Source organism: Garra rufa, chromosome 9 (genome assembly GCF_049309525.1).
Source record: "Garra rufa chromosome 9, GarRuf1.0, whole genome shotgun sequence".
NCBI classification, from domain to species: Eukaryota; Metazoa; Chordata; class Actinopteri; order Cypriniformes; family Cyprinidae; genus Garra; species Garra rufa.
This window is the reverse complement of record NC_133369.1, coordinates 761,278-787,691: the sequence shown is the minus strand read 5'-3', so window position 1 is coordinate 787,691 and position 26,414 is coordinate 761,278. Positions and strand designations below refer to the sequence as shown.

General features: G+C 41.6%; 1 protein-coding gene across 1 annotated transcript; it reads left to right on the top strand.

Moving 5' to 3' along the window:
* The first annotated feature begins 13,116 nt into the window (after positions 1-13,116).
* On the top strand, positions 13,117-16,622 carry LOC141342135 (E3 ubiquitin/ISG15 ligase TRIM25-like). The gene is made up of 6 exons (XM_073846524.1): positions 13,117-13,713; positions 14,011-14,106; positions 14,206-14,439; positions 15,413-15,572; positions 15,713-15,760; positions 15,992-16,622. Exons 1-6 carry the CDS (start codon positions 13,141-13,143, stop codon positions 16,507-16,509), a joined length of 1,629 nt encoding a protein of 542 aa, XP_073702625.1. The 5' UTR covers positions 13,117-13,140; the 3' UTR covers positions 16,510-16,622.
* Positions 16,623-26,414: the final 9,792 nt, after the last annotated feature.

Below are 26,414 nucleotides of genomic sequence, written 5' to 3'. Positions count from 1 at the left end.
CCTTGTTGCTCTAGCCCTTTTCAGTGTTTTGTGTTCTTTTGAGTCCGTTTATATTGTTGTGCATTTAATTGTTAACTGTGGAATGTTTTCATTTTAAAGGTTATAGCTTGTTAACAATTTATTCTATTATAGATAAGTGGATAAAACCTTTAAATGACATGAAATTTCAAGCTGTTGAAAATTCTGAGTATGGTTACATACCTGTGCAATAATCATGCTGTCTAATCAGCATCTTGATATGCCACACCTGTGAGGTGGATGGATTATCTCGACAAAGGAGAAGTACTCACTGACACAGATTTAGACAGATTTGTGAACAGTATTTGAGAGAAACAGGCCTTTTGTGTACATAGAAAAAGTCTTTAAATCTTTCAATTCAGCTCATGGAAAATGGGGGCAAAAACAAAAGTGTTGCGTTTATAATTTTGATCAGTGTATATGGACATTGCCCCATGTCCCCACTTTTTAATAGGCTTAGAAATCTTTTTTGAAAAAGTAAAAATGGGTCTCCTGTGAGGGCAAGGTTTAGGTGTAGCGTGATAGAAAATATTGTTTGTACAGTATAATTTTTTTTTTAAGTCAACGGAAAGTCCCCACAATTCCCAAAAACAAACCTGTGTGTTTGTGTGAAGATAATCTGATGTAACCCCATTTGTAATTGTTAACATTTTCATAAGATCTGTATTTAATTATACATTTTTCTCAGTAATAACTACTTACAAATACATTTATTTTGTAATTAAATTATGTAATTCTGTTACACTGCGTACCTCAAACACAGAACCAGGAAACACGTGTTCAGAGAAAGAGAAACTGAAGTGTGGTTGAGCTGTTGTGTGTTTGAGTCTCTGTATTCAAGCAGTAAAATGGCAGAAGCCAGAGTTCTTCAGGATGAGTTTAAGTGTTCAGTGTGTCTGGATCTCCTGAAGGATCCAGTGACCATTCCCTGTGGACACAGTTACTGTAAGAGCTGTATTACAGACTGCTGGGATCCGGAGGATCAGATGAGAGTCTACAGCTGCCCTCAGTGCAGACAGACCTTCAGTCCAAGACCTGCTTTAGCTAGAAACACCATGCTGGCTGAAGTGGTGGAGAAACTGAATAGTGTGTAGAGCTGCAGCTTAATTACACAGAAACACTGTCAGTATGATGTCTGTGTCAGTTTCACTTTCATGATGCTTACCGTGCAGTGTGAAAAAGGCCTTAATATTCATCACTCTTCTGGAGTTTGAACCTACAGCCATTTGTTATCAGTCCTATGTTCACTGAATTCATCTGATCACATGATGATTTAGTGCCAGTAGTAGAGAGAGAAAGATGTTCAGCAGCTGAGAGAGGCTGTGGAGTCTCATAAGGTGAGTCTGGAGAAGAAGAGAAGTTTGTCTCAGTCTCAGTTCAGACTCTCTTGTCTCTTTCAGTCCCACTGAAGCCTGAATCACTGTGTGTCCTAACAGCGCTCTGCACAGACAGCAGTGGAGGACAGTGAGAGGATCTTTACTGAGCTCATCCGCTCCATTGAGAGAAGCCTGAATGCAGCAGTGAGTCGAGCTGAAGGAGGACTGGAGCATCTCTAAAGAATCATTTCTCTGAGCTCTTCCTTCTGGAAGATACATTTTGCTCTCAAACACCACTTGTGCCACCAACAGTTCAAAACTTTTTACCAAATTTTTGCTTATGATTCATTATGTTACAGTAAAATCTGTGAACATGATAGTATTGGTTTTGAGTGATGTTTGTCAGAGTTGGATCAGGTGATCCTCAAACCTTGATAAAGTTTGACCATCAACACCCCAAACATGAAGTGAAGCTGTATATTAGCATTGCTTCAGTATATAGAAACCAAACCAGTTTCTATTCACTGTGACTGTCCTTGTGAAGTTTCAGTGACTCAAACTGCTCTAAAGTTATAAATAATGGTCAGTCTAATCGTAGCCTTTAAGCTGCTTTTTCTTAAGAAATCTACCCAGCCCTACAATGAGACTCTACTGAAGTCCTTGAGCTGTTAGATGGACACTTATGTCCTTAGCAGATTTATCATCCAAACTATTGCATCACTTTTTAAAAGGCTTATAAATCAGTTTTTTGGGGGTTTTTTTTGAGAAAGTAAAAATGTGTCCTGTGAGGGCAACGTTTAGGTGTAGCATGATAGAAAATATAGTTTGTACAGTATGACATTTTTTTTTTATGTCTATGGAAAGTCCCCACAATTCCCAAAAACAAACCTGTGTGTTTGTGTGCAGATAATAAGATGTAACCCCATTTGTAATTGTTAGCATTTTCATAAGTATCTGTATTTAATTATACATTTTTCTCAGTAATAACTACTTCCAATTACATTTACTTTGTAATTAAATTATGTAATTCCGTATAATATAGTGTAAGTGTCAAATACTAATGAATTTAATGAATGAGGTTAAGCACAAAACACACTGCACGATTTTCGGTTGTCTCAGACGAAAGATTGGCATTGTGAACCAATCATGGCGATTTCTGTGATCGTAGGTCCTAATCTGTGGTACTATGTTGTACAGTGAGAGAGACATTTACTGACCAGCCAATAAAAATGCGACATTAAGTCAACATGACATGGCACTAAAACTTAAAAGTGCTCATCACAAGCCCTTCTTCTTTTGATGCTACCAATGATTTTTCAGCACATATAAAAACTACAACTGTGAAAGTGTGATTCATTATGCTCTTTGTGTTTACCACTAGCGCAAGCGGATGACGTTTTATTATTTTATAGTATAGTAGTTTTATTGGGTGAAGTGTGGAGCTGATGAGCTTTGATTTCTGTTTTCTGTAGAGTTTCCAGTTTCTCTCAGCACCTCCGGAATCTACAGATGGGAATGACGATCCTTTCATTTCTCTCTTCTCTTCTGATGACCTGAGAAAATCTGTCCATCAGCTGAGAAATAAACTGGAGGATTTCTGCAAAGAGGAGCTCAAGAAGATCTCAGACCGAGGTAAACTCCTGGAGATTCATCTGCTCTCAGAAACGAGCCCATCATCATCTCATATCATGGAGAACATCATATTAGAAATGTCTTAGGAATGGATGCAGGATCATGAGAATCACACTGTTCATGTCTGTTGATTTCCACAGTCACATCCACCAACATTGTTCCCAGGACCAGGAACGACTTCCTACAATGTAAGTCAGTAAGAAAACAAGCAGAAAAACTCACTGAGTGTGTTCATGTTCTTCCTGTAGAAGGTGAAAGAAGAGTTTTCTAATTGATGTAAATGATGATTTGCACAGGATATCTGCTCATCTGTACTGAGACACTGATGATACACTGAATATGAAGAGTTCAGCTACATGAAAAGATCAAACAGATTCATAATTCTTGATTCTGATGTGTTTTATCTCCATCAGATTTCCATCAGCTCACTCTGGATCCGAACACAGCACATAAACGCCTCAGTCTGTCTGAGAGCAACAGAGTGATTACTGTCACTGAAACAGATCAGCCGTATCCTGATCATCCAGACAGATTTGATTATTGTCGTCAAGTGTTGTGTAGCGAGAGTGTGTGTGGACGCAGTTACTGGGAGCTGGAGTGCAGTGGAGATGATTATAGTGTGTATATATCAGTGTCATATAAGAGCATCAGCAGGAAGGGACGGGGTTATGAGTCTCGGTTTGGAAAAAATAATCAGTCCTGGAGTTTGTTCTTCTCTCCTGACAGTTATTCATTCAGACACATTAATATAAATACTATACTCCCTGTAAAGTCCATCAGCAGTAGAATAGGAGTGTTTGTGGATCACAGTGCAGGAACTCTGTCCTTCTACAGCGTCTCTGACACAATGAGCCTCATCCACACAGTCCACACCACATTCACTCAGCCGCTCTATCCTGGGTTTTGGGTTTGTAAAAGATCATCAGTGAAACTTTGTTGATGACTTGACAAGAGATTCTACCCAAAATGCTGTGAGCTGCATGATGAATCAGTAACAGTGAGATGTTATAGAGTCTCGTCTCTTCTCTTCATGACATTAATACTGCAGCTGAACTTCTGTCAGTGAAATAACATGTCAAAATAAATGTGTAATAAATCCTCATAAAGACAGTGAGATCAGTGTGTGAGTCCTGCTGAGTGACCATGTGTTTCTGTGCTTTTCTGTTTGTGTTGACTGAAATCCGTCATTTAGTTTTTAAAGAAGTATCACATCATTAGAGTTTTTCACAAAAATCGGAAATTACGTCACTGCAGGGTAAAGTTAGTTCCGCTACAAGTTTAGTACTATATTAGTATTAGGAAATTTTTACCAAGAATAAAGAAATCAATTTTGAGTCTGGTTGATGCATAAACTAAATGCAACTACATAATCCGAATCCAACAGGAATTACGCCATTAATTGGAGTCATCTCTTGTTTAGTCAAGTCAAGACACCTTTATTTATATAGCGCTTTTAACAATACAGATTGTGTCAAAGCAACTGCACAGTATTTAAACAGCACTATAGCGTTTAAGTTACGCATTATTGTAAATAATCAATTTTCAGTTAAAGGCAGTTCATCAATGAATTCAGTGATATCATCGTCAGTTCAGTTCAAATAGTATACGATATCGCTAGAAAGTGTCCCCAGCTAAGCAAGCCAGAGGTGACAGCGGCAAGGAACCAAAACTCCACAGGTGACAGAAATGGAGAAAAAAACCTTGGGAGAAACCAGGCTCAGTCGGGGGACCAGTTCTCCTCTGGCCAGACCAAACCAGCAGTTTGTACCAATGTCCGATTGTAGAGAACTCATCAGGATCCTGTGGTGTAGCGCCGATGGCCGTCTAGGTTGGCGAGGTCTTCATTGATGATCCATCTCTGGAGCTCATCTGGTTGACATCCACGGCTATTGAAGTCATCTCCAGGTGGTGATCCATGATCTAAGCTGGGTACGGACTGGATCCAGGGGACTGCAGTGACCATCTGATCTGGATACAGGCTGGGTCTGGTGGCTACGGTGACCTCGGAATAAGAACGAAACAGACTAATATTAGCATAGATGCCATTCTTTTTACGATGCAACGAGTGCATCAGGTGTTATGGGAGGTGTTTTCGGTTCCGGTTGACCTAATTAATGCAGCCTAACAATCCTTTAACGGATTTGAATTATAGGAATGTGTTAATGTTTTTATGTGTAAGCCAGGTTAAAGAGATGTGTCTTTAATCTAGATTTAAACTGACAGAGTGTGTCTGCCTCCCGAACAGTGTTAGGTAGATTGTTCCAGAGTTTAGGCGCTAGATAAGAAAATGATCTGCCGCCCGCAGTTGATTTTGATATTCTAGGTATTATCAAATTGCCAGAGTTTTGAGAACGCAGTACAATTTGAACCATGCCAGTGCACTGCCATTAATGCCTACATCATTTTCAAGTCTATTTAAAAGAATATTGTGGTCAATAATATCAAACACCGCACTAAGATCCAGTAGCACTAATAGGGAGATGCAACCACGATCGGTTGACAAGAGCAGGTCATTTGTAACTCTAATAAGAGCAGTCTCAGTACTATGATATGGTCTAAAACCTGACTGGAAATTCTCACAGTGTCACGATCAGGCAGGAACACACGAACAACGACATAATAAAAAGACATACATTAATAAATCCAATGGGAAACAGGCAGACACAGGAACACGGAGTGGTAACATTAAAGACCGACAAGAGTACAGGGGAAAACACACACCTTAAATAGACAGACTAATTACACAGGTGCAGACAATGACGGAGAAACCAAAAACACTCAGAACAGTGGGGGAAAATGGGAAAAACCAACAAGAAAGTTCGGGGGTGTGACATTACCTCTCCCTCCTGGAAGGCACGTGCTGACAAATAGACAAAAGGAAACAGTACAAAGTCTTAGGAGGGGGCTTAGGTGGAGGACGGACTCCCGGGAGGAGGGCACAAGATGGAGTCCAGGGTGGTGACGGAGGGAGGAGCCAAGGAGGTGACAGGAATGGGCTGGAGCAGGAGGAGCCAGGTGGGACCCAGAACATAGCCATGATGTAATCCCACGGTGGAGCCGATGGAGGGAGGAGCCATGGTGGAGGAAGGGCTGACGACTCCATGGGGCCGACCGACGGAGGCGGAGCAGGTGGTGGGAGAGCCCGAGGCGGAGACGGAAAGCCGATGATCTTGGGCGACACCGCGGATCCGCGGAACCCAAGGCTCTGGCGACCAAGGCGGAGATGGAGATCCGGAGATCCGCGGCGGAGCCGGAGCGACAGAGGGCCGAGGCTGTGCCCGTGGGAGGGAGGAGGTCCACAGAGCCGGTGGGATGGCGCGACGAGGCACAGCCGGAGGAGTAGAGTCCAGAGGCGAAGGTGGGGCGACGACTGACCAGGGCGGAGCCGGAGGGACGATGGAGCCCGGTGGAGCTGGTGGATCGACGGGCGACGGCGGAGATGAGGGAGCAGAGAGCCGGGGTGGAGCCGCAGGGTCGGAGGGCCGAGGCGGAGTCCAGGACCCTGAGGCTGGAGGCGATGGTGAGGGATCCTCAAGCCATAACACCGATGGAAACTGGCAGACCCGCGGCGAACCCACCGCACAGATGGTGGGCTGAGGGTGAGCAAGGGGACAGACAGTAGACAGCGGGGATTCAGGACGGCTGGACGGAACCAGCAGAGATTCAGGCATAGACAGAAGAGGGAGGGTGGGTGGGAAATCCAGGCAGACAGGTATTTCAGTGATTAAGTCTATTAAGTCCCCAGAGTGTTGCTCAAGCTCACCCTCAGTGTTGGTGCAGTGGGCGGGGCTCTCTACCGCCCTCTCTTGCTCCACAAAGCACCTCACCGTCGCAGATGTAGTAGCCGTCTCTCGCACCTGGTCGGAAGTTTTGACCCCATTGGCGCTCCATAATACTGTCACTCCGGGCTCAGGCTTCCCGTCTACGAAGGGCTCGTACTCCGCGGGTCGGGGTGGCTGGCTGGGCTCTGGGTCCGGAGTGGCACTGGCGAGATTATCCACGGAACAGGCGGGGAACGAGGGTCTGTTTCTCGCCAGTGTCCACTCCACAAACGCGGCGAAGTCCGCTCGAGGGCCGTCCTCGGACGACGGTGCTCTGCAAGACGCGTTGAGGCTGGTGTCATAGAAATCACAGAGCACATCGTCCGGATAGCTGGTGGTATTAGCTACGAGCTGGAACATAAACGTGTAACCCTCGAGCGGTAAATCCCCCTGCTTCAGCCGGAGGAGGATGAATTCAGGACGGAGGAAGGAATCCATGGGGAAAAACACAACGGAAACAAAAAGACTGAAAAACAGAACGATAAACAAAACGGGGTGGAATACGTAAAAAAAACTGTTTCGGTCGGTCTTTCTGTCACGATCAGGCAGGAACACACGAACAACGACGTAATAAAAAGACGTACATTAATAAATCCAATGGGAAACAGGCAGACACAGGAACACGGAGTGGTAACATTAAAGACCGACAAGAGTACAGGGGAAAACACACACCTTATATAGACAGACTAATTACACAGACAGGTGCAGTCAATGACGGAGAAACCAAAAACACTCAGAACAGTGGGGGAAAATGGGAAAAACCAACAAGAAAGTTCGGGGGTGTGACACACAGATACCATTTTTCTCTAAGAAGGAGCATAATTGTGAGGATACTGCCTTTTCTAGTATCTTTGACAGAAAAGGGAGATGCGAAATTGGTCTGTAATTAATTAATTCATTGGGGTCAACTTGTGGTTTTTTAATGAGTGGCTTAATAACAGCCAGTTTGAAGGTTTTGGGGACATAACCTAATGATAATGACGAATTAATAATATTTATAAGAGGATCTATGTGTCACGGTACACACATCCGCCGTGTTCTCAGGTCTTCTGATCAGTGTGTGTGTGTGTGTTGTTCGTCATGCTCATCAGCACAGCTGCCGATCATTCCCACACCAGGTGCTCCTCATCATCACGGCTACTTATACTCACCACATTCTCTCCCTCCCCGTCAAATTATTCACCCCGGATGTCTGTCGTCGTGTCGCCGTTCGTGTGTCTGAAGTTCTGTTCGTGTTGAATGTTCATCTTCGAGTCACTGTTGGATTACTGTTGGATCATCATCACCCTGGGACTCACCTGCACGGATCTTCACTCCCCACAGTGGGAGCCCCGCCTTCCCACCCCGGAGATCTACAGTGGTGAGCCGAACTTCTGCCGAGCTTTCCTCGCTAGATGTTCGATGCACTTCGCATTACAACCACGCACGTTCGCTAGCGAGGAGAGCAAGGTGGCATTCGTGCTCACCCTACTGTCTGGGAAGGCGACACTGTGGGGAACGGCGGTGTGGGAAAACCAGGAACCTTGTTGTGCCTCGTTCACGACACTAGCCGCCGAGATGAAGAGGGTGTTTGACCGCGCGGTCGCCGGATCTCAAGCAGGGGGAGAGATCCGTCTCGGATTATTCCATCGAGTTCCGCACCCTGGCCACGGAGTGTCAGTGGAACGAGGAGGCGCAGTGGGATATGTTCCTGCATGGGCTGGCTGACCGCGTCCAGAAGGAAATCTATGCCCTGGATCTACCTGCCACCCTTGACGGCCTCATAGACCTGGCGCTACGGGTAGACTCTCGACTCTCCCGAGCTGAGCGGCGGTGGTTACCCGCTCGGCTCCCCCCTGCGGAGAGAGGTCCATCTCGAGCCAGCGGCGAGGGCGCGGCCAGTTCAGTCTACGATCCCGAGTCCATGCAGGTCGGTCATTCTAGCAATGTATATTTAAGTTTCTTTCTGAAGCACACTCTATCAATCTGAAAGCTGAGCAGAACAGAGGATGCTTTCTGTAATGGTATCAAACATAGGCCATCTCATTCTGCATGATACTTGCTAAAAGACTTATTTTACAGATGTGGAAAGCTGAAGCTGTCCCCACTTTTGAGATGTGGGCTAGGGAACTGGGAAATGTTGCACATGGAAGAATTGAGATTTACATTAAATGATAAATTATCCATTTTCAATTTGATTTGTAAACCATAAGGCTATTCTTACAAGAAGACTGACGTTACATATACAATATATGCCCACAAGTTTTTTTTCTCCCTTAAACAAGTCTTTATTATTACCTGTGTTGTGTCTCTTTAATTACACTGTCTGGTTACTCCTTATTTTAATTTTGACTGTTGCTGTCTATCAAGTGAAATTATTGCATATTTTCATATTGTACATGTTTCTGCTACTCATGTACAATTTGCTTTTTGTTGAGCATTTGTAGAAACCTTCCAATCTAGAGTTATTGTAATTTGTGGGGTTGAGGGGTGGGGGTGGTTAATGATGTTCTAAGTTCTTTTTTGCTATAAGTCTTGTACATTAGTAATTGTATAAGTGTCAAGGTTGTATTGTACATGTATGTTTTTCTGAATAAAATAAAAATAAAGAGTTTAAATAAATAACATGTCAGAATAAATGTGTGTGATAACATCCTCATATAGACAGTAAGATCAGTGTGTGTGAGTCCTGCTGAGTGAGTGTGTGTTTCTGTGCTTTTCTGTTTGTGTTGATTAAAATCAGTCATTTAGTTTTTAATGTTGTGTTGTAAAGCCACACCAGCAGAGAGAGCCCTTGCTCCAGCACTGACTGTTAACACTCCCTCTGCTTCCTCTATGGTGACTTCCTGTAAAGTATTGCTTTGCTGTTGTGGACTCTATCAAGTGGTTTCCTTGTTATCCACTGCCTTCTTTCTTTGTCATTGTCCTATTCCATTGCCATCGTTTTTGCCTTGTTTATTTTGTTACTTTGGACTTACCTCTTGGACTTTGACCTTGGATTGTTTCCCTGTTTAATGATTGTTTCACTGCCTGCCTTGACCCTTGCCTGTGTTTTGGATTACATTTTTGTCTTGCCCTTGGATATTACTGTTTGCTGGTATTTTGTTAGGACCACAATCTGTATAATGCAAATAATTTGATCTATCAACGCTGTCACATCGAGTCCCGTTACAAGTGTCACAGCTGTCATTTAGATTAAGTTCAAATGATCACACAGTCAATAAATCATTTTCATTATTCACCTTGTTGCTCTGGCCACTCCTCTTTACAATGTTGCTCCAGTTTATTGAGATTTGTGGACATTTGTTTATGCACACAGCATTGCCACAGCATTTCAGTCAGGATAAAGTCTGGACTTTGATTGGGCTATAGCAACATCTTGATTATTTTATTTTTCAGCTGTTCTGTTGTAGATTTGCTGGTGTGATTGGGATCATTATCTAGTTGGATGACCCAATTTTGCCCCAAATTTAGCTGTCGGACTCATGTTCTCACATTTGACTCTATAATACTTTGGTATACAGATGAGTTCATGGTCAATTCAATGACTGTGAGGTGCCCAGGTCCTGTGGCTACAAAACAAGTCCAAAATCATCAGATATTCAATTTACTATGAACATGTTTATTAGGTGCAAAATTTAAAGTGAAAAAAAAAATTCAGTGTTAAATAAATAACTGAATACATGAATAAAAGAGTGTATAATAGTGCTGTATGTTCTACGATCAAGTGTTTATGAGATGGATTGACTGAGGAAAGAAACTTTCTGCGTCTGGTTTTTCTGGTGTTCAGTGCTCTTTAGCGCCAACTAGATGGTAACAGTTCAAAGTGATTTTGCCAGCAGAAATCTTGAAGGGTAGGAAGGGTTGTACTAATGATTTGTTCAGCAGTCCGGACTATCCAACGTTTTCTTCTGAGATCAGAATTGGTAGCTGAGCTGAACCACATGGTAATTGAAGTTCAGAGGACAGATTCAATGATGGCAGAGTATACCTGTTTTAGCAGGTCCTGTGGCAGGTTGAGCTTCCTCAGCTGGCAGAGGAAGTACAGCCTCTGCAGGGCTTTTTCACGTCTATGTGAATGTCCCACTTCAGGTCCTGAGAGATGATGTTGCCGAGGAAACTGAATGACTCCACTGTGTTTACAGTGCTGTTCATAATGGTGAGTGGGGGGAGAGCAGGTGGAGGGGGTTCTCCAGAAGTCTTTGATCATCTCCACAGTTTTGAGCGTGTCGAGCTCCAAATTGCTATGACTGCACCAGACAGCCAGCTCTTCAGCCTCCTGTCTGTAAGCAGACTCGTCACCGTCCTGAATGAGGCCGATAAGTGTGGTGTCGTCTGCAAACTTCAGGAGCTTGACAGGGTCTTTAGAGGTACAGTCATTAGTATACAGGGAAAAGAGCAGCAGGGAGAGAACACAACCCTGAGGGACGCCAGTGCTGGATGAGAATTTTCCCAGCCTCATAGTCTCACAAGCTGCCTGTGTGTCAGGAAGCTGGTGATCCACTGACAGAGAGAGGTAGGCACAGAAAACTGAGTTAGTTTGGGCAGGAGGAAGTTTGGGATGATAGTGTTGGAGGCCAAACTGAAGTCCACAAACAGGATCCTCACACAAGTCCCTGATTTATTCAGATGTTGCAGGATGAAATGTAGACCCATGTTCAAAGCATCATCTACAGACCTGTTTGCTCAATAAGCAAACTGCAGGGGGTCCAGTAAGGGTCCGGTGATGTCCTTCAGATAAGCCAGAACCAGTTTTTTTAATGACTTCATGATGTTAGTCCCACAGGTCTGTAGTCATTACGTTCTGTTATTTTGGGTTCCTTTGGAATGGGGATGATTATCGAGCATTTGAAGCAGGCAGGCACTTCACACAACTCCAGAGACCTATTGAAGATCTGTGAGAAGATGGGGGCTAGCTGATCAGCATAGGTTTTCAGACAGGTTGGTGTCACACCGTCAGGGCCTGGCACCTTTCTTTTGTTCTTTTTGAAGGCCTGGTGCACCAAATCTTTGCTGATTTAAATGTAAATTTCAGGAGTGGGGGAGAGGAGTGTTGTTGGAGGTGTAAATGGTGTTTCTTCAAATCTAATTTAATTCATCGTATAAAAATCGGATGTAAAGTGTTTATACTGAGTGTATGTTTAGACCATGTTTATTAGTAAGTTCGAGAATAGATGTTTAATGTGTTAAACTATTAGTTTCTCAGATATAAAAATGTCCTTGGAGTCTATGACTACAAAATCATACTCTCTCTCCCTCTCTCTCTCTCTCTCTATATATATATATATATATATATACACACACACACATACATAGTATGATGCTTCTGATGTTAATGGGGTCATAGGATGCCCATTTTCCACAAGTTAATATGATGTTTCAGAATTATTAAGTGTCACATCATTAATTTATATTATTTAATATCAAAATGATCTTTCAGTTCAAATGATCATAGTCAATAAATCATTTTCATTATTCACCTTGTTACGACTGTCCTTTTCAGTGTTTTGTGTTCTTTTGAATCACTGTTTTTATTGTTGTGCATTTAATTGTTAACTGTGGAATTTGTTTTCATTTTCAGGTTATAGCTTGTTAACAATTTATTCTATTATAGATAAGTGGATAAAACCTGTAAATGACATGAAATTTCAAGCTGTTGAAAATTCTGAGTATGGTTACATACCTGTGCAATAATCATGCTGTCTAATCAGCATCTTGATATGCCACACCTGTGAGGTGGATGGATTATCTCGGCAAAGGAGAAGTACTCACTGACACAGATTTAGACAGATTTGTGAACAGTATTTGAGAGAAACAGGCCTTTTGTGTACATAGAAAAAGTCTTTAAATCTTTAAATTCAGCTCATAAAAAATGGGGGCAAAAAAAAAGGTGTTGCGTTGATAATTTTGGTCAGTGTATATGGACATTGCCCCATGTCCCCACTTTTTAAAAGGCTTATAAATCATAGTTTTTTTTTGTTTGTTTGTTTGTTTTTGAGAAAGTAAAAATGGGTCTCCTGTGAGGGCAAGGTTTAGGTGTAGCGTGGTAGAAAATATAGTTTGTACAGTATAATTTTTTTTTGAAGTCTATGGAAAGTCCCCACAATTTCCAAAAACAAACCTGTGTGTTTGTGTGAAGATAATCTGATGTAACCCCATTTGTAATTGGTAACATTTTCATAAGTATCTGTATTTAATTATACATTTTTCTCAGTAACAACTACTTACAATTGCATTTATTTTGTAATTAAATTATGTAATTCCGTTACACTGCGTACCTCAAACACAGAACCAGGAAACACGTGTTCAGAGAAAGAGAAACTGAAGTGTGGTTGAGCTGTTGTGTGTTTGAGTCTCTGTATTCAAGCAGTGAAATGGCAGAAGCCAGAGTTTTTCAGGATGAGTTTAAGTGTTCAGTGTGTCTGGATCTCCTTAAAGATCCAGTGACCATTCCCTGTGGACACAGTTACTGTAAGAGCTGTATTACAGAGCGCTGGGATCAGGAGGATCAGATGAGAGTCTACAGCTGCCCTCAGTGCAGACAGACCTTCAGTCCAAGACCTGCTTTAGCTAGAAACACCATGCTGACTGAATTGGTGGAGAAACTGAAGAAGAGGAAACGTCCTGCTGACTGTTTGTCTGGAGCTGGAGATGTGGAGTGTGACATCTGTACTGGAAGAAAACACAAAGCCGTCAAGTCCTGTCTGATGTGTCTGAACTCTTACTGTCAGAATCACCTTGAACAACATGAGAGTTGGTTTAAAGGAAAGAGACACAATTTGACTGATGCCACTGGACGACTGCAGGAGATGATCTGCCAGAAACATGAGAAGATCCTTGAGGTTTTCTGTCGCACTGATCACAAATGTATATGTGTGCTGTGTACGATGGATGAACATAAAAACCACGACACTGTATCAGCTGCGGCACAGAGGACAGAGAAACAGGTATTTAAAACTAGCGATCAAGTTATTACTCAGTGAAGTGATTCGATAATCGGTTTATTTTCTGTGTAGAACTGCAGCTTAATTACACAGAAAAACTGTCAGCATGTCTGTGTCAGTTTCACTTTCATGATACTTACACTTACAGTGTGAAACAGGCCTTAATATTCATAACCCTTCTGGAGTTTGAACCTACAGCCATTAGTTATCAGTCCTATGTTTACTGGATTCATCTGTTCACTTGATGATTTGGTGTCAGTAGTTTTCTGTGACATTCACTATCATCCGTTTGTCCTGCAGAAGCAGCTGAAGGAGACGCAGAAGACGTTCCAGCAGAGAATCCAGCAGAGAGAGAAAGATCTTCAGCAGCTGAGAGAGGCATTGAAGCCTCATAAGGTGAGTCTGGAGAAGAAGAGAAGTTTGTCTCAGTCTCAGTTCAGACTCTCTTGTCTCTTTCAGTCCCACTGAAGCCTGAATCACTGTGTGTCCTAACAGCGCTCTGCACAGACAGCAGTGGAGGACAGTGAGAGGATCTTTACTGAGCTCATCCACTCCATTGAGAAAAGCTGCTCTGAGCCGATACGGCTGATCAGAGATCAGGAAAAGCAAGCAATGGATCGAGCTGAAGGACGACTGGAGCGACTGGAGCAGGAGATCAATGATCTGAGGAGGAGAGACGCTGAGCTGGAGCAGCTTTCACACACACAGGATCACATCCAGTTCCTGCAGGTAACAGAGATCTAGAAGAACAGGATCATAGTGGACTTGAGTCAGATCCTGCTGTGACACCAGACTCATAAAGAAACATTTTATGAGTGTCTTATAATATAATCATCAGTCAGACTTTCATTGATCATCTTCTTCTGAAAGAGATGCTGCTTACAAATGGCTTTCAGTTTTGGGAAACTCTTAGGGATCGTTTCTCTGAGCTTATTCTTCTGGAAGATACATACTGCTGTCAAACACTACTAGCGCCACCAACATTTCAAAACTTTACCAAATTTTTGCCTTTGATTTATTACGTTACAGTAAAATAAGTGAATGTGATAGTACTGGTTTTGAGTGACGTTCGTCAAAATTGGATCAGGTGATTCTCAAACCTTGATAAAGTTTGACCATGAAGACCCCAAACATGCATTGCTTCAATGTATAGAAACCAAACCAAACCTGATTGTGTCTTAAGGGTCCTTTTGAAGTTTCAATGACTCAAACTGCTCTAAAGTTATAAATAATGGTAAGTCTAATCATAGCCTTTGAGCTACTTTTCCTTAAGAAATCTACTCAACCCTACAATGAGACTGAGCTGTTAGATGGACATTTATGTTCTTAGCAGATGTTTTTTCATCCAAGCTATTGTTCACATAAAGTGTAAGTGTCAAATACTAGAATCTGTAGATCTAATGTAATTTCTGCATATATGAAGAAAGAAGCTCATGCTGTGAAAGTGCTAGATTAAGGTGAGTTGCACAGAGCGATTTTCTGCTGTCCCAGACAAAAGAAAAAGAAAATCAAAACAAAAACAAAACGATTGTGAAACAATCGTGCAAAAGCACATATAGAAACTACAACTGTCAATGTGTGATTCATTATGTTCTTTTTGTTTACCACTAGTGCATGCTGATGACATTTTATTCTTTTATAGTATAGTAGTTTTATTGGGTGAAGTGTGGAGTTGATGAGTTTTGATTTCTGTCTTCTGTAGAGTTTCCAGTTTCTCTCAGCACCTCCTGAATCTACAGACGGAAATGACAATCCCTTCATTTCTCTTTTCTCTTCTGATGAACTGAGAAAATCTGTCCATCATCTGAGAGACAAACTGGAGGATTTCTGCAAAGAGGAGCTCAAGAAGATCTTAGACAGAGGTAATATCCTGGAGATTCCTCTGCTCTCAAAAACGAGTCCATCATCATCTCATATCATGGAGAACATCATATTAGAAATGTCTTAGAAATGGATGCAGGATCATGAGAATCACACTGTTCATGTCTGTTGATTTCCACAGTCACATTCACCAACATTGCTCCCAGGACCAGGAACGACTTCCTACAATGTAAGTCAGTAAGAAAACAAGCAGAAAAACTCACTGAGTGTGTTCATGTTCTTTCTGTAGAAGGTGAAAGAAGAGTTTTTATATTGATGATGTAAATAATGATTTGCACAGGATATCTGCTCATCTGTACTGAGACACTGATGATACACTGAACATGAAGAGTTCAGCTACATGAAAAAAAGATCAAACAGATTCATAATTCCTGATTCTGATGTGTTTTATCTCCATCAGATTCCCATCAGCTCACTCTGGATCCGAACACAGTACATAGATACGTCCATCTGTCTGAGAGCAACAGAGTGATTACTGAGGCTTCCACAGTCCAGTCATATCCTGATCATCCAGACAGATTTGATTATTATCGTCAGGTGTTGTGTAGAGGGAGTGTGTGTGGACGCTGTTACTGGGAGCTGGAGTGGAGGGGGACTAGTGTGTCTATATCAGTGTCATATAAGAGCATCAGCAGGAAGGGATCAGGTTATGAGTGTCGGTTTGGAAAAAATGATCAGTCCTGGAGTTTGATCTGCTTTCCTAACAAATACACATTCAGACACAATAACATACGGACTGTTCTCCCTGTAGAGTCCATCAGCAGTAGAATAGGAGTGTTTGTGGATCACAGTGCAGGAACTCTGTCCTTCTACAGCGTCTCTGACACAATGAGCCTCATCCACACAGTCCACACCACATTCACTCAGCCGCTCTATCCTGGGTTTTGGGTTTATAAATCATCAGTGAAACTGTGTTGATATATCAAAATAGATTGACGAGAGATTCAACCCATAATGCTTTGAGCTGCGCGATCAATCCGTAACAGTGAGATGTTATAGAGTCTCTTCTTTTCTCTTCTCAGAATAAATCTGTGTAATAAATCCTCATATAGACACTAGATCAGTATGTGAGTCCTGCTGAGTGACCATGTGTTTCTGTGCTTTTCTCTGATTGTGTTGATTTTGTTTTTAATGTAGTGTCAAATCAATCATTTTATTATTACTGTCATATTTGTAATTCAAATGATGAACGTTAATAAATCATTCTCAATATTCACCCTAATGGAGCTCCAACCCTTTTCAGTGTTTTGTGTTTTTTTCTCCCACTGTCACAAGTCCCTGTTTTTTTTTTTTTTTTTTTTTGATCATGCATTTAATTGTTAACTGAACTGTGGGATTTTTTCAGGTTATAGCTTGTTAATAATTTAAATCTATTATAGATCAGTGATTTAAATATGTAAATGACTTGGAATTTCAATTTCATCATTGTATATAATCTTAATTTAATCAGAATCAGAATCAGAATGAGGTATGCCAGGTATGAGGAAAGAAACTGTTTTTGTGTCTGGTCGTTCTAGTGCTTAGTGCTCTGTAGCGCCGACCGGATGGTATCAGTTCAAAAAGCGAGTGTGCTGGATGTGAGGGGTCCAGAGTAAGTTTGACAGCTCTTTTTCATACTCTGGATAAGTACAGATCTTGAAGGGTAGGGAGGGTTGTACCAATGATTCGTTCAGCAGTCCGGACTATTCGACGTAGTCTTCTGAGATCAGAATTGGTAGCTGAGCTGAACCAGATGGTAACTGAAGTGCAGAGGACGGATTCAATGACGACACAATAGAATTGTTTCAGCAGTTTCTGTGGCAGGTTGAGCTTCCTCAGCTGGCGGAGGAAGTACAGCCTCTGCTGGGCCTTTTTAGCAATGGAGTCTATGTGAATGTCCCACTTCAGGTCCTGTGAGATGGTGTTGCCAAGAAACCTGAATGACTCCACTGCGTTTACGGTGCTGTTCATGATGGTGAGTGGGGGGAGAGCAGTGTTTTTTTTCCTGAAGTCCAAGATCATCTCCACAGTTTTGAGCATGTTGAGCTCCAGGTTGTTATGACTGCACCAGACAGCCAGCTCTTTAACCTCCTGTCTGTAAGCAGACTCGTCACCATCCTGAATGAGGCAGATAAGTGCGGTGTCGTCTGCAAACTTCAGGAACATGACAGAGGGGTCTTTAGAGGAAAAGTCGTTAGTATACAAAGAGAAAAGCAGTGGGGAGAGGACACAACCCTGAGGGGCGCCAGTGCTGATAGTACGGGTGCTGGATGAGAATTTTCCCAGCCTCACTAGCTGCTGCCTGTCCGTCAGGAAGCTGTTGATCCACTGACAGGCCGAGGTGGGCACAGAGAGCTGAGTTAGTTTGGGCAGAAGGAGGTTTGGGATGATAGTGTTGAAGGCTGAACTGAAGTCCACATACAGGATCCTCACACAAGTCCCTGATTTGTCCAGATGCTGCAGTATGAAATGTAGACCCATGTTCACTGCATCATCTACAGACCTGTTTGCTTGATAAGCAAACTGCAGGGGGTCCAGTAAGGGTCCGGTGATGTCCTTCAGATAAGCCAGAACCAGTTTTTGAAACGACTTCATGACGACAGATGTTAACGCCACAGGTCTGTAGTCGTTAAGTCCTGTTATTTTGGGTTTCTTTGGTATGGGGATAATTGTAGTGCGTTTGAGAGAGGCGGGGACTTCACACAACTCCAGAGACCTATTGAAGGACCAGCTGATCAGCACAGGTTTTCAGACAGGCTGGTGTCACACCGTCAGGGCCTGGTGCCTTTCTTCTTTTGTTCTTTTTGAAGACCTGGCGCACCTCATCTTCACTGATTTGAATGTGAGTTGCAGGAGTGGGGGACAGGGGTGTTGTTGAAGGTGTAAATGGTGTTTCTTCAAACCTACAATACTGAACTCATTCAGAGCCAGTTCTGCGAGTTGCTGATTCTCCACAGTGCTGAGGGATGGTGTCTTGTAGTTGGTGATGTGTTTTAGACCTTTCCAAACTGTTGAAGAGTCTCTAGAATGAAATTGGTTCCTTATCTTTTCGGAATAATTTCTCTTTGCCACTTTGGTCTCCTTTTCCAGTGTGTATTTGGCCTGTTTATACAAGACTTTGTCCCCTTTCCTATAAGCATCATCTTTAGCGTGACAGAGCTGTCTAAGTTTTGCAGTGAACCATGGTTAAACTAAGTTAAACGAGTCCTGGTAGGAATGTACACATCTTCACAGAAACTGATATATGAAGTAACAGTCTCTGTGAGCTCGTCCAGATCGGAGGCAGCAGCTTCAAAAACACTCCAATCAGTACATTCCAAACATGCCTGTAAAACCTGCTCTGTTTCGCTGGTCCATCTCTTTACAGACTTTGCTACAGGTTTAGCAGATTTAAGTTTTGGCCTGTAGGTTGGTATAAGATGAACCAGGCAGTGATCAGAGAGTCCCGAAGCTGCCTGTGGGACGGAGTGATATGCATTCCTTATTGTGGTGTAACAGTGGTCCAATATATTACTGTCTCTGGTGGGACATGTAACATGCTGTCTGTATTTTGGCAGTTCACGGGAGAGATTTGCTCTATTAAAATCCACAAGAATGATTAAAATAGAGCCCGGGTGTTGTTGTTCTGTCTCTGTGATGTGATCAGCGAGTTTCTGAAATGCCAGGCTTACGTGCGATTGTGGTGGAATCTACAAGCTCACGAGAATGAACGAGCAAAACTCTCGCGGCGAATAGTTAATGAAAAGCGCTTCAACATCAGAGCAGCATATTTTCTTTAACACTGTTACATCAGTACACCACCTCTCATTGATGTAAAAGCACAATTTCCCCGTTGATTCTGAGTCACCTCTGAACAGCTGATATCCCGGTAGATGATTCACGCTGTCCGGTATAGCCGCGTTCAGCTAGGTTTCCATGAAACACAGAGCAGCAGAACGTGACAAATCCTTATTTGTCCGGGAGAGTGAGAACATGAAGAGTTCAGCTACATGAAAAGATCAAACAGATTCATAATTCCTGATTCTGATGTGTTTTATCCCCATCAAATTCCCATCAGCTCACTCTGGATCTGAACACAGTGAATAAACGCCTCCGTCTGTCTGAGAGCAACAGAGTGATTACTAACACTGACACAGTCCGGGAGTCACGTGATGCTCTTGATCTAAGTGGCACGGTTTCGCTGAGCTCCCGCGACCATCGCGCTATTTTCACTTTATTTACATCGAACTGCGTGGTTGTTTCACTTCAGTTTCGGGCATTTTATCCCTAACCATGTCGGGAACCGGTCCCGCCGCCTCCCAGCAAGAAACTAGGCGGGGCCACACGACAAGGAAAGGCCAATCGGCCGCTAATCAAGGTAATAAAGATGGCGGTTCCTGGTTGAACAGTCCAGCCTAGCACAGGCTGTAACTGAAAATTTAAGTGCCTTCCTGGACGACAAATTTGCTCGTTTTGAGTCGACGTTAGACTCAATTGCAACCCGTTTAGAGGACAACACAAAGCGTATCATGGAGGCGGAGAGTCGTGTTTCCCAGACTGAAGACAAAGTGGCGGAACTTCACAATAAGGTAGCAGCGCTGGAAAAAACAGTGCAGTCCCTCTCGGAGAGAGCAAAGGACGCCGAAAATCGCAGCCGGCGAGATAATATTTGCATCATAGGCTTGAAAGAAGGCGCGGAGGGTCGCAGACCTGTTGAATTTTTCCAGACTTGGCTGCCTAAGATGTTGGGAATTGAAACTAAAAATGCCGCTGTTAAAATTGACCGGGCGCATAGAACACTCGGTCCGCTCAAACCAAACCGCACACGTCCTGTGTTGATCAAGCTTCATAACTACTCGGACAAGACTAAAATACTGGCCGCTGCTAAGAAGAAGGATCATCTCACATATGAGGGCAGCGACATTTTTATCACACAGGATCTGTCAGTCAAGGTAAGGGAGGCGAGAAGGGCATACAACGAAGTCTGCGGTCAGCTTATTCAAAGAGGAGTCTGTTTCGTGATGCGCTGCCCTGCTAACCTCTGTTTCAACTTTAACGGATCAGACTACTCCTTCAGCTGTGCAGAAGATGCCCAGGCGTTTTTGAGCGGGTTGGACTAACATTGTGCTGTTTACACGAACGGATGGGAGGAGCGCAGTGTCCCTTTTTTTACACATTAGGTAAATATGTGGACAGATAGGTACTTTAAAGACACTTTTCACGGTTCATTTAAAGACTTTGTTGCTGACTCTTCACCTGTTCTGCGCTGAATTTGTGTTGAGTGATTTATGGCGCACTTAAAGACTTTTTTTTTATTCTTTTTTATTTTACTCGAATTCTCATTGTTCTGTAACGAACGATGTTATTATTTTTTTCCATTTGAGGTGTCTGGCCTAGGGCTCATATTTTATTGCTGCATAGTTATTGTTATGCAAGCTTTTGCGCGATGGGAGTGGGGGGGTTAGATAGAGTTATACTCCGTCTTTCGGTGTGTGATGTGGCTACTTTTTTCACGTTCTCTACCTATTTGCATTTAAGTTTGGCTGTGGGGGCGGAAGGTGTTTATCAAACTATGTTTGTATTGGTTTCTGGTAAAGGGTTGGGGTGGTTATGGTTTTGTTTTGTTTTGTGTGTTTTTTTGTTCTTTATTATGACCATTCGCTGTACTGTTCCAACAACCCAAAACCCTTTCACATTTGGATTTCTGTATTATTAAGCCAATTTAAATATATTGGTATAATTTGATTATGAGTGATCTTAAATTTATTAGCCTTAATGTAAAAGGTATTAACCATGTTGTTAAAAGGCAAAAACTTTTCTTTTTTTCAGAAGGAGAAATGTCAGATTGCATTGTTGCAAGAAACCCACCTCTCTGATATAGAGCATATGAAGTTGCGTAGAAACTGGGTTGGCCAAGTTTTTTTTTCTTCGTATAAGTCCAATAGTAGGGAAGTTGCGATTCTTCTTCATAAAAATCTTTCCTTTACATTTGAAAAATCAGTTATAGAAAAGTCTTAGGCTTTTGGAATTTTGCAAGGATTTGGAACTGTTTGATGTTTGGAGGTTATCTCATATGAGGGAGAAAGATTATACTTTTTACTCTCAGCCCCATCAAACATTTTCACGTATCGATCTATTTTTAGTATCGCAGGATTTATTGGATAGAACAGTGGATAACTCCATTGGGATTAGGACTTTGTCTGACCACTCTCCCATTACAATAATAGTCTGTCCTCCCTACAGAGACCCATGTAGTAGACAGTGGCGACTTAACCCCTCATTACTGAGCTGTCCTAAATTTATGCATTTTCTCAAACAACAATGGAAAATTTTTATTGAAATTAATAAAGCTCCTGAGATCACTCCGTCAGTCTTATGGGAGTCAGCAAAAGCCTATTTGCGAGGTGTAATTATATCTTTCACCTCAGCCAAAAAGAAAGCAGCAATGAAAAATATAGTGGAACTTGAAAAGAAAATTAAGTCTTTGGAGAGAGATTTTAAATTGTTACTATCCAGAGGTGTGTCCCAACAGCTTAACGCAGCCCGTTTGGCTTTAGATCAGCTACTAACCAAGAAGGTTGAATCTTCTCTTTTTTTTTGCAAGACACACACTTTATGAGTCAGGGAATAAACCTGGCCGTCTTCTTGCACGGCTGGCTAGGGGGAGGATAGAGACTAATCAGCGATACTTTCCAGCGATATCGTATAATATTTGAACTGAACTGACGATGATATCACTGAATTCATTGATGAACAGCCTTTAACTGAAAATTGATTATTTACAATAATGCGTTACTTACACACTATGGTGCTGTTTAAATACTGTGCAGTTGCTTTGACACAATCTGTATTGTTAAAAGCGCTATATAAATAAAGGTGACTTGACTTGACTTAATGTAATCTCATCCTTAAGGGATACCTCTGGGGTTCATAGGTTTGAAAACAAATACATTAATAAAATTATGAAAGAATATTATCAAAATCTTTACTTATCAGAATGCCATTCGACAGAGCAAAGGATGAACCTTTTTCTTGATAACATTAGACTTCCCTCTATTACAGTGGAAGAGCAAGCAGACCTCTGTAAGCCAATTACAGAAAAGGAAGTTCTTTATTCCATAAATTCTCTAAGGGGAGGGAAGGCCCCTGGGCCAGATGGTTTTTGCCCAGAATTCTATAAAAAAATGGGAAAAGAAATAGTAGGATCACTAACTGAAATGTTTGCCGATTCATTGAAAAATGGTCAGCTTCCGCCCACTTTAAATTTGGCAAATATTTCCTTAATTCTTAAAAAGAATATACCACCCGATTTATGTAGCTCCTATAGACCCATTAGCTTAATTGGGGTTGATGCTAAGATACTCTCTAAACTGCTGGCCAGAAGACTTGAGGTGGTTCTTCCTAACCTTATAAACCCAGATCAGACGGGCTTTATACAGAAGCGTTTTTCTATCACAAATATAAGGAGACTCTTGAATGTTATACAGTATACCAACCAACAGAACTGTGAGGTGATCTCTGTATCTTTAGATGCAGAGAAAGCTTTTGACAGGGTTGAGTGGGGCTACCTGTTTGAGGCTTTGCAGAGATTCGGTATAGAGGGTGAATTTCTAAAATGGATTCAAACTATTTACCATTCTCCTACGTCTTGTGTTATTACTAATGGTCTATGGTCAGATTCTTTTCCGCTTGCTAGGGGCACCAGACAGGGCCGTCCGCTGAGCCCTCTTTTATTTGCGCCGGCTCTAGAACCTCTAGCAGAGGCTATTAGACAGAATAGAGATATAAAGGGTATATCGATGAGGGGTGTTGAGCACAAAATTGAACTATATGCAGATGATATCTTGTCATTTCTATCCTCACCTGAATTATCTATACCAGCAATATTATCATTATTTGATGAATTTAGCGCAATCTCAGGGTACAAAATTAACTTTAACAAATCGGAAGCATTACCGTTAGGAAATTTTGATACTAAATCATTAATTCATTTCCCCTTTAAATTGTCAAAATCTGGATTTGTTTATTTTGGGATTAATGTGTCAACTGATTTAAATAAATTATGGAAACTAAATTATGCTCCAATTATTCATACTGTGAAAAGAGAGTTAAACCGTTGGCAAGCTCTTCCTCTTTCACTGCTTGGTAGGATAAGTTTAATCAAGATGAATATCCTCCCTCGACTATTGTACCCTCTTCAGATGTTACCCTTATGGTTAAGCAAGAAAGTCTCTGCTCAGCTGGAAAGTGCTTTTTCTAGATTTATATGGAATGGTAAAAAGCCTAGACAAAAGTTTAAATCTCTGCAGATGCCAGTGGAGTTGGGTGGATTAGCTATGCCGAACATTTTATATTGTAACTGGGCTTGCCATGCCAGACTTATTTGGGAGTGGTTTAGGTCTTACTATGATCGGTGTCCTGCTGTGGATTCCTGGGCCTGCTCTCCGCTCTCTATCTGGAGCCTTTTTGCTTGTCCCTATAAGTATGATGAAATGGTGAGGAAAAATACTCTATAGTTCTATTAAAGTTTGGCGACAGATCTCTAGGTTCTTTGGGAGAGGCAGAACTATATTCATGCTGAATCCAATATATTTGAATCAGGATTTTGTTCCTGGAATAGGTTCACCTCTCTTTAAAACATGGCACATAAAGGGGATTCGTGTGCTAGGAGACCTGTTTCAGAATGGCTCGCTAATGTCTTTCCAACAATTACGACAAAAGTTTGATCTCCTAAATCAACACCATTTTGGTTATCTGCAAATTCGGCATTATATTATTTCAAAGCAAAAACAAATTCATTAGCACTTAGCAGTTTGGAGAGTTTACTTATCAACACAACTAATGCTGCTCATTTTATTTCTGGATTTTATTCTTTTTTATATTCTAATGTCTCTGGACTCTTGAACACTGTGGCTCGGAAGTGGGAGGAAGATCTATGTAATGTTTATATAGACGATGACTGGCAGGAGGCTCTGAAAAGTGTTCGATCCACTTTTACTTGTAACCGGCTTAGAGAGACTCAGTATAAGATCTTGCATAGGTTGCATATAACGCCAGTTTTAACGAATAAAATTGATCCCTCTATACCGGCTATTTGTATTAAGTGTCATACAGAGCTAGGAACATACTTTCATTGTTTTTGGAGGTGCAAGTTCATTTCAAGATTCTGGAAATTTATTGTATATGAAATTAGCACTATTCTTAAGATAAAATTAAAATTGGATCCTGGTCTCTTTCTTTTGGGGCTCCCTTCTAAAAGGCAGGCAATGTCACTGTCACTTAATGCAAAAGGTTATAGATTGCTAGATAAACTGCTACTTGTGGCAAGGAAATGCATCCTTATTCAATGGATAAAAACACGCCCCCCTCTGTCACACAATGGTATAAAGAGATTTTTGCAGTTTTGCCACATGAGAGACTGGCAGCTATACTTAGGGGTAATATACAGAGCTTTCAGAATGTATGGTCTCCTTTTATAGATCACTTGCCTCCAGACGTGAGAAAAATGGTTTTGTGTGTTGATTAGGGCTTTTGGGTTGTCAGATCCCTCCTCCTGGAGGTGGGCTCAATAATTCATAAAGAATGGTCTTGGTTCTTTTGTGTTTTAGTGTTCTTTTTTTCTTTTCTTTTTTGTTCTAAGTGACATGTCTTCATTATAGGGTTATATTACTGGACATATCTAGTGTAAAATATACAGAAAATATATTTTGTTTGTGTGCTTTTACAGAGGTTGTGACTATTTCACTTAGTGGCTATTTAGTCACCAACATTAATACTTGTAGATGGTATTACGTTTTTATTTTTATTTCATCTTTTTTTTTTTACTCTTCAAATGTATATTTATTTATTTTGGATTTGCTTAATTATTTGTTATTATTGTTTAAAATCATGTCTTAATGGTCTAAAGAATTGTTGTTAACTGATTGTATTTCTGGAAAGCACATTGTACATTTATCCTGCTAATATTGAATAAACATGTCAAAAAAAAAAAAAAAAACCACTGACACAGTCCAGCCGTATCCTAATCATCCAGACAGATTTAAAATACTGGTATCAGGTGTTGTGTAGAGAGAGTGTGTGTGGACGCTGTTACTGGGAGCTGGAGTGCAGTGGGCTTGTTCCTATATCAGTGGCATATAAGAGCATCAGCAGGAAGGGACGGGGTAATGAGTGTGTGTTTGGATATAATGATCAGTCCTGGAGTTTGTTCTGCTCTCCTGACAGTTGCTCATTCATATACAATAACATAAAGATTGTTCTCCCTGTGAAGTCCATCAGCAGTAGAATAGGAGTGTTTGTGGATCACAGTGCAGGAACTCTGTCCTTCTACAGCGTCTCTGACACAATGAGCCTCATCCACACAGTCCACACCACATTCACTCAGCCGCTCTATCCTGGGTTTAATGTTGTTCAAAAAGGATCATCAGTGAAACTGTGTTGATGATTCAGAATAGAATGACGAGAGATTTTACCCCTAATACTTTGGGCTGAATGATAAACCATTAACAGTGAGATGTTATAGTCTCTTCTTTTCTCTTCATGCCATTAATACTGCAGCTGAACTTCTGTCACTGAAATAACATGTCAGATAAATGTGTGTAATAAATCCTCATATAGACAGTAAGATCAAACCTGAGATCCAATTACTTTATATTCTGAACTCTGTCTTTCTATGGAATATGTGCAAGCATAGTGTGACTATTACTCACCTTCCTGTTTGACAGAGAGGTACGTTGTTGTTGTTTTTTACTATCTCTACTGCTTCATGCTTTGTTGGAAGTGGCTTTAAGCAATCAACCACATAGAAGATGCAATAAAAAATAAAACAGGAAGTACAACAGTTATCAAATAAGCATGTATCCATT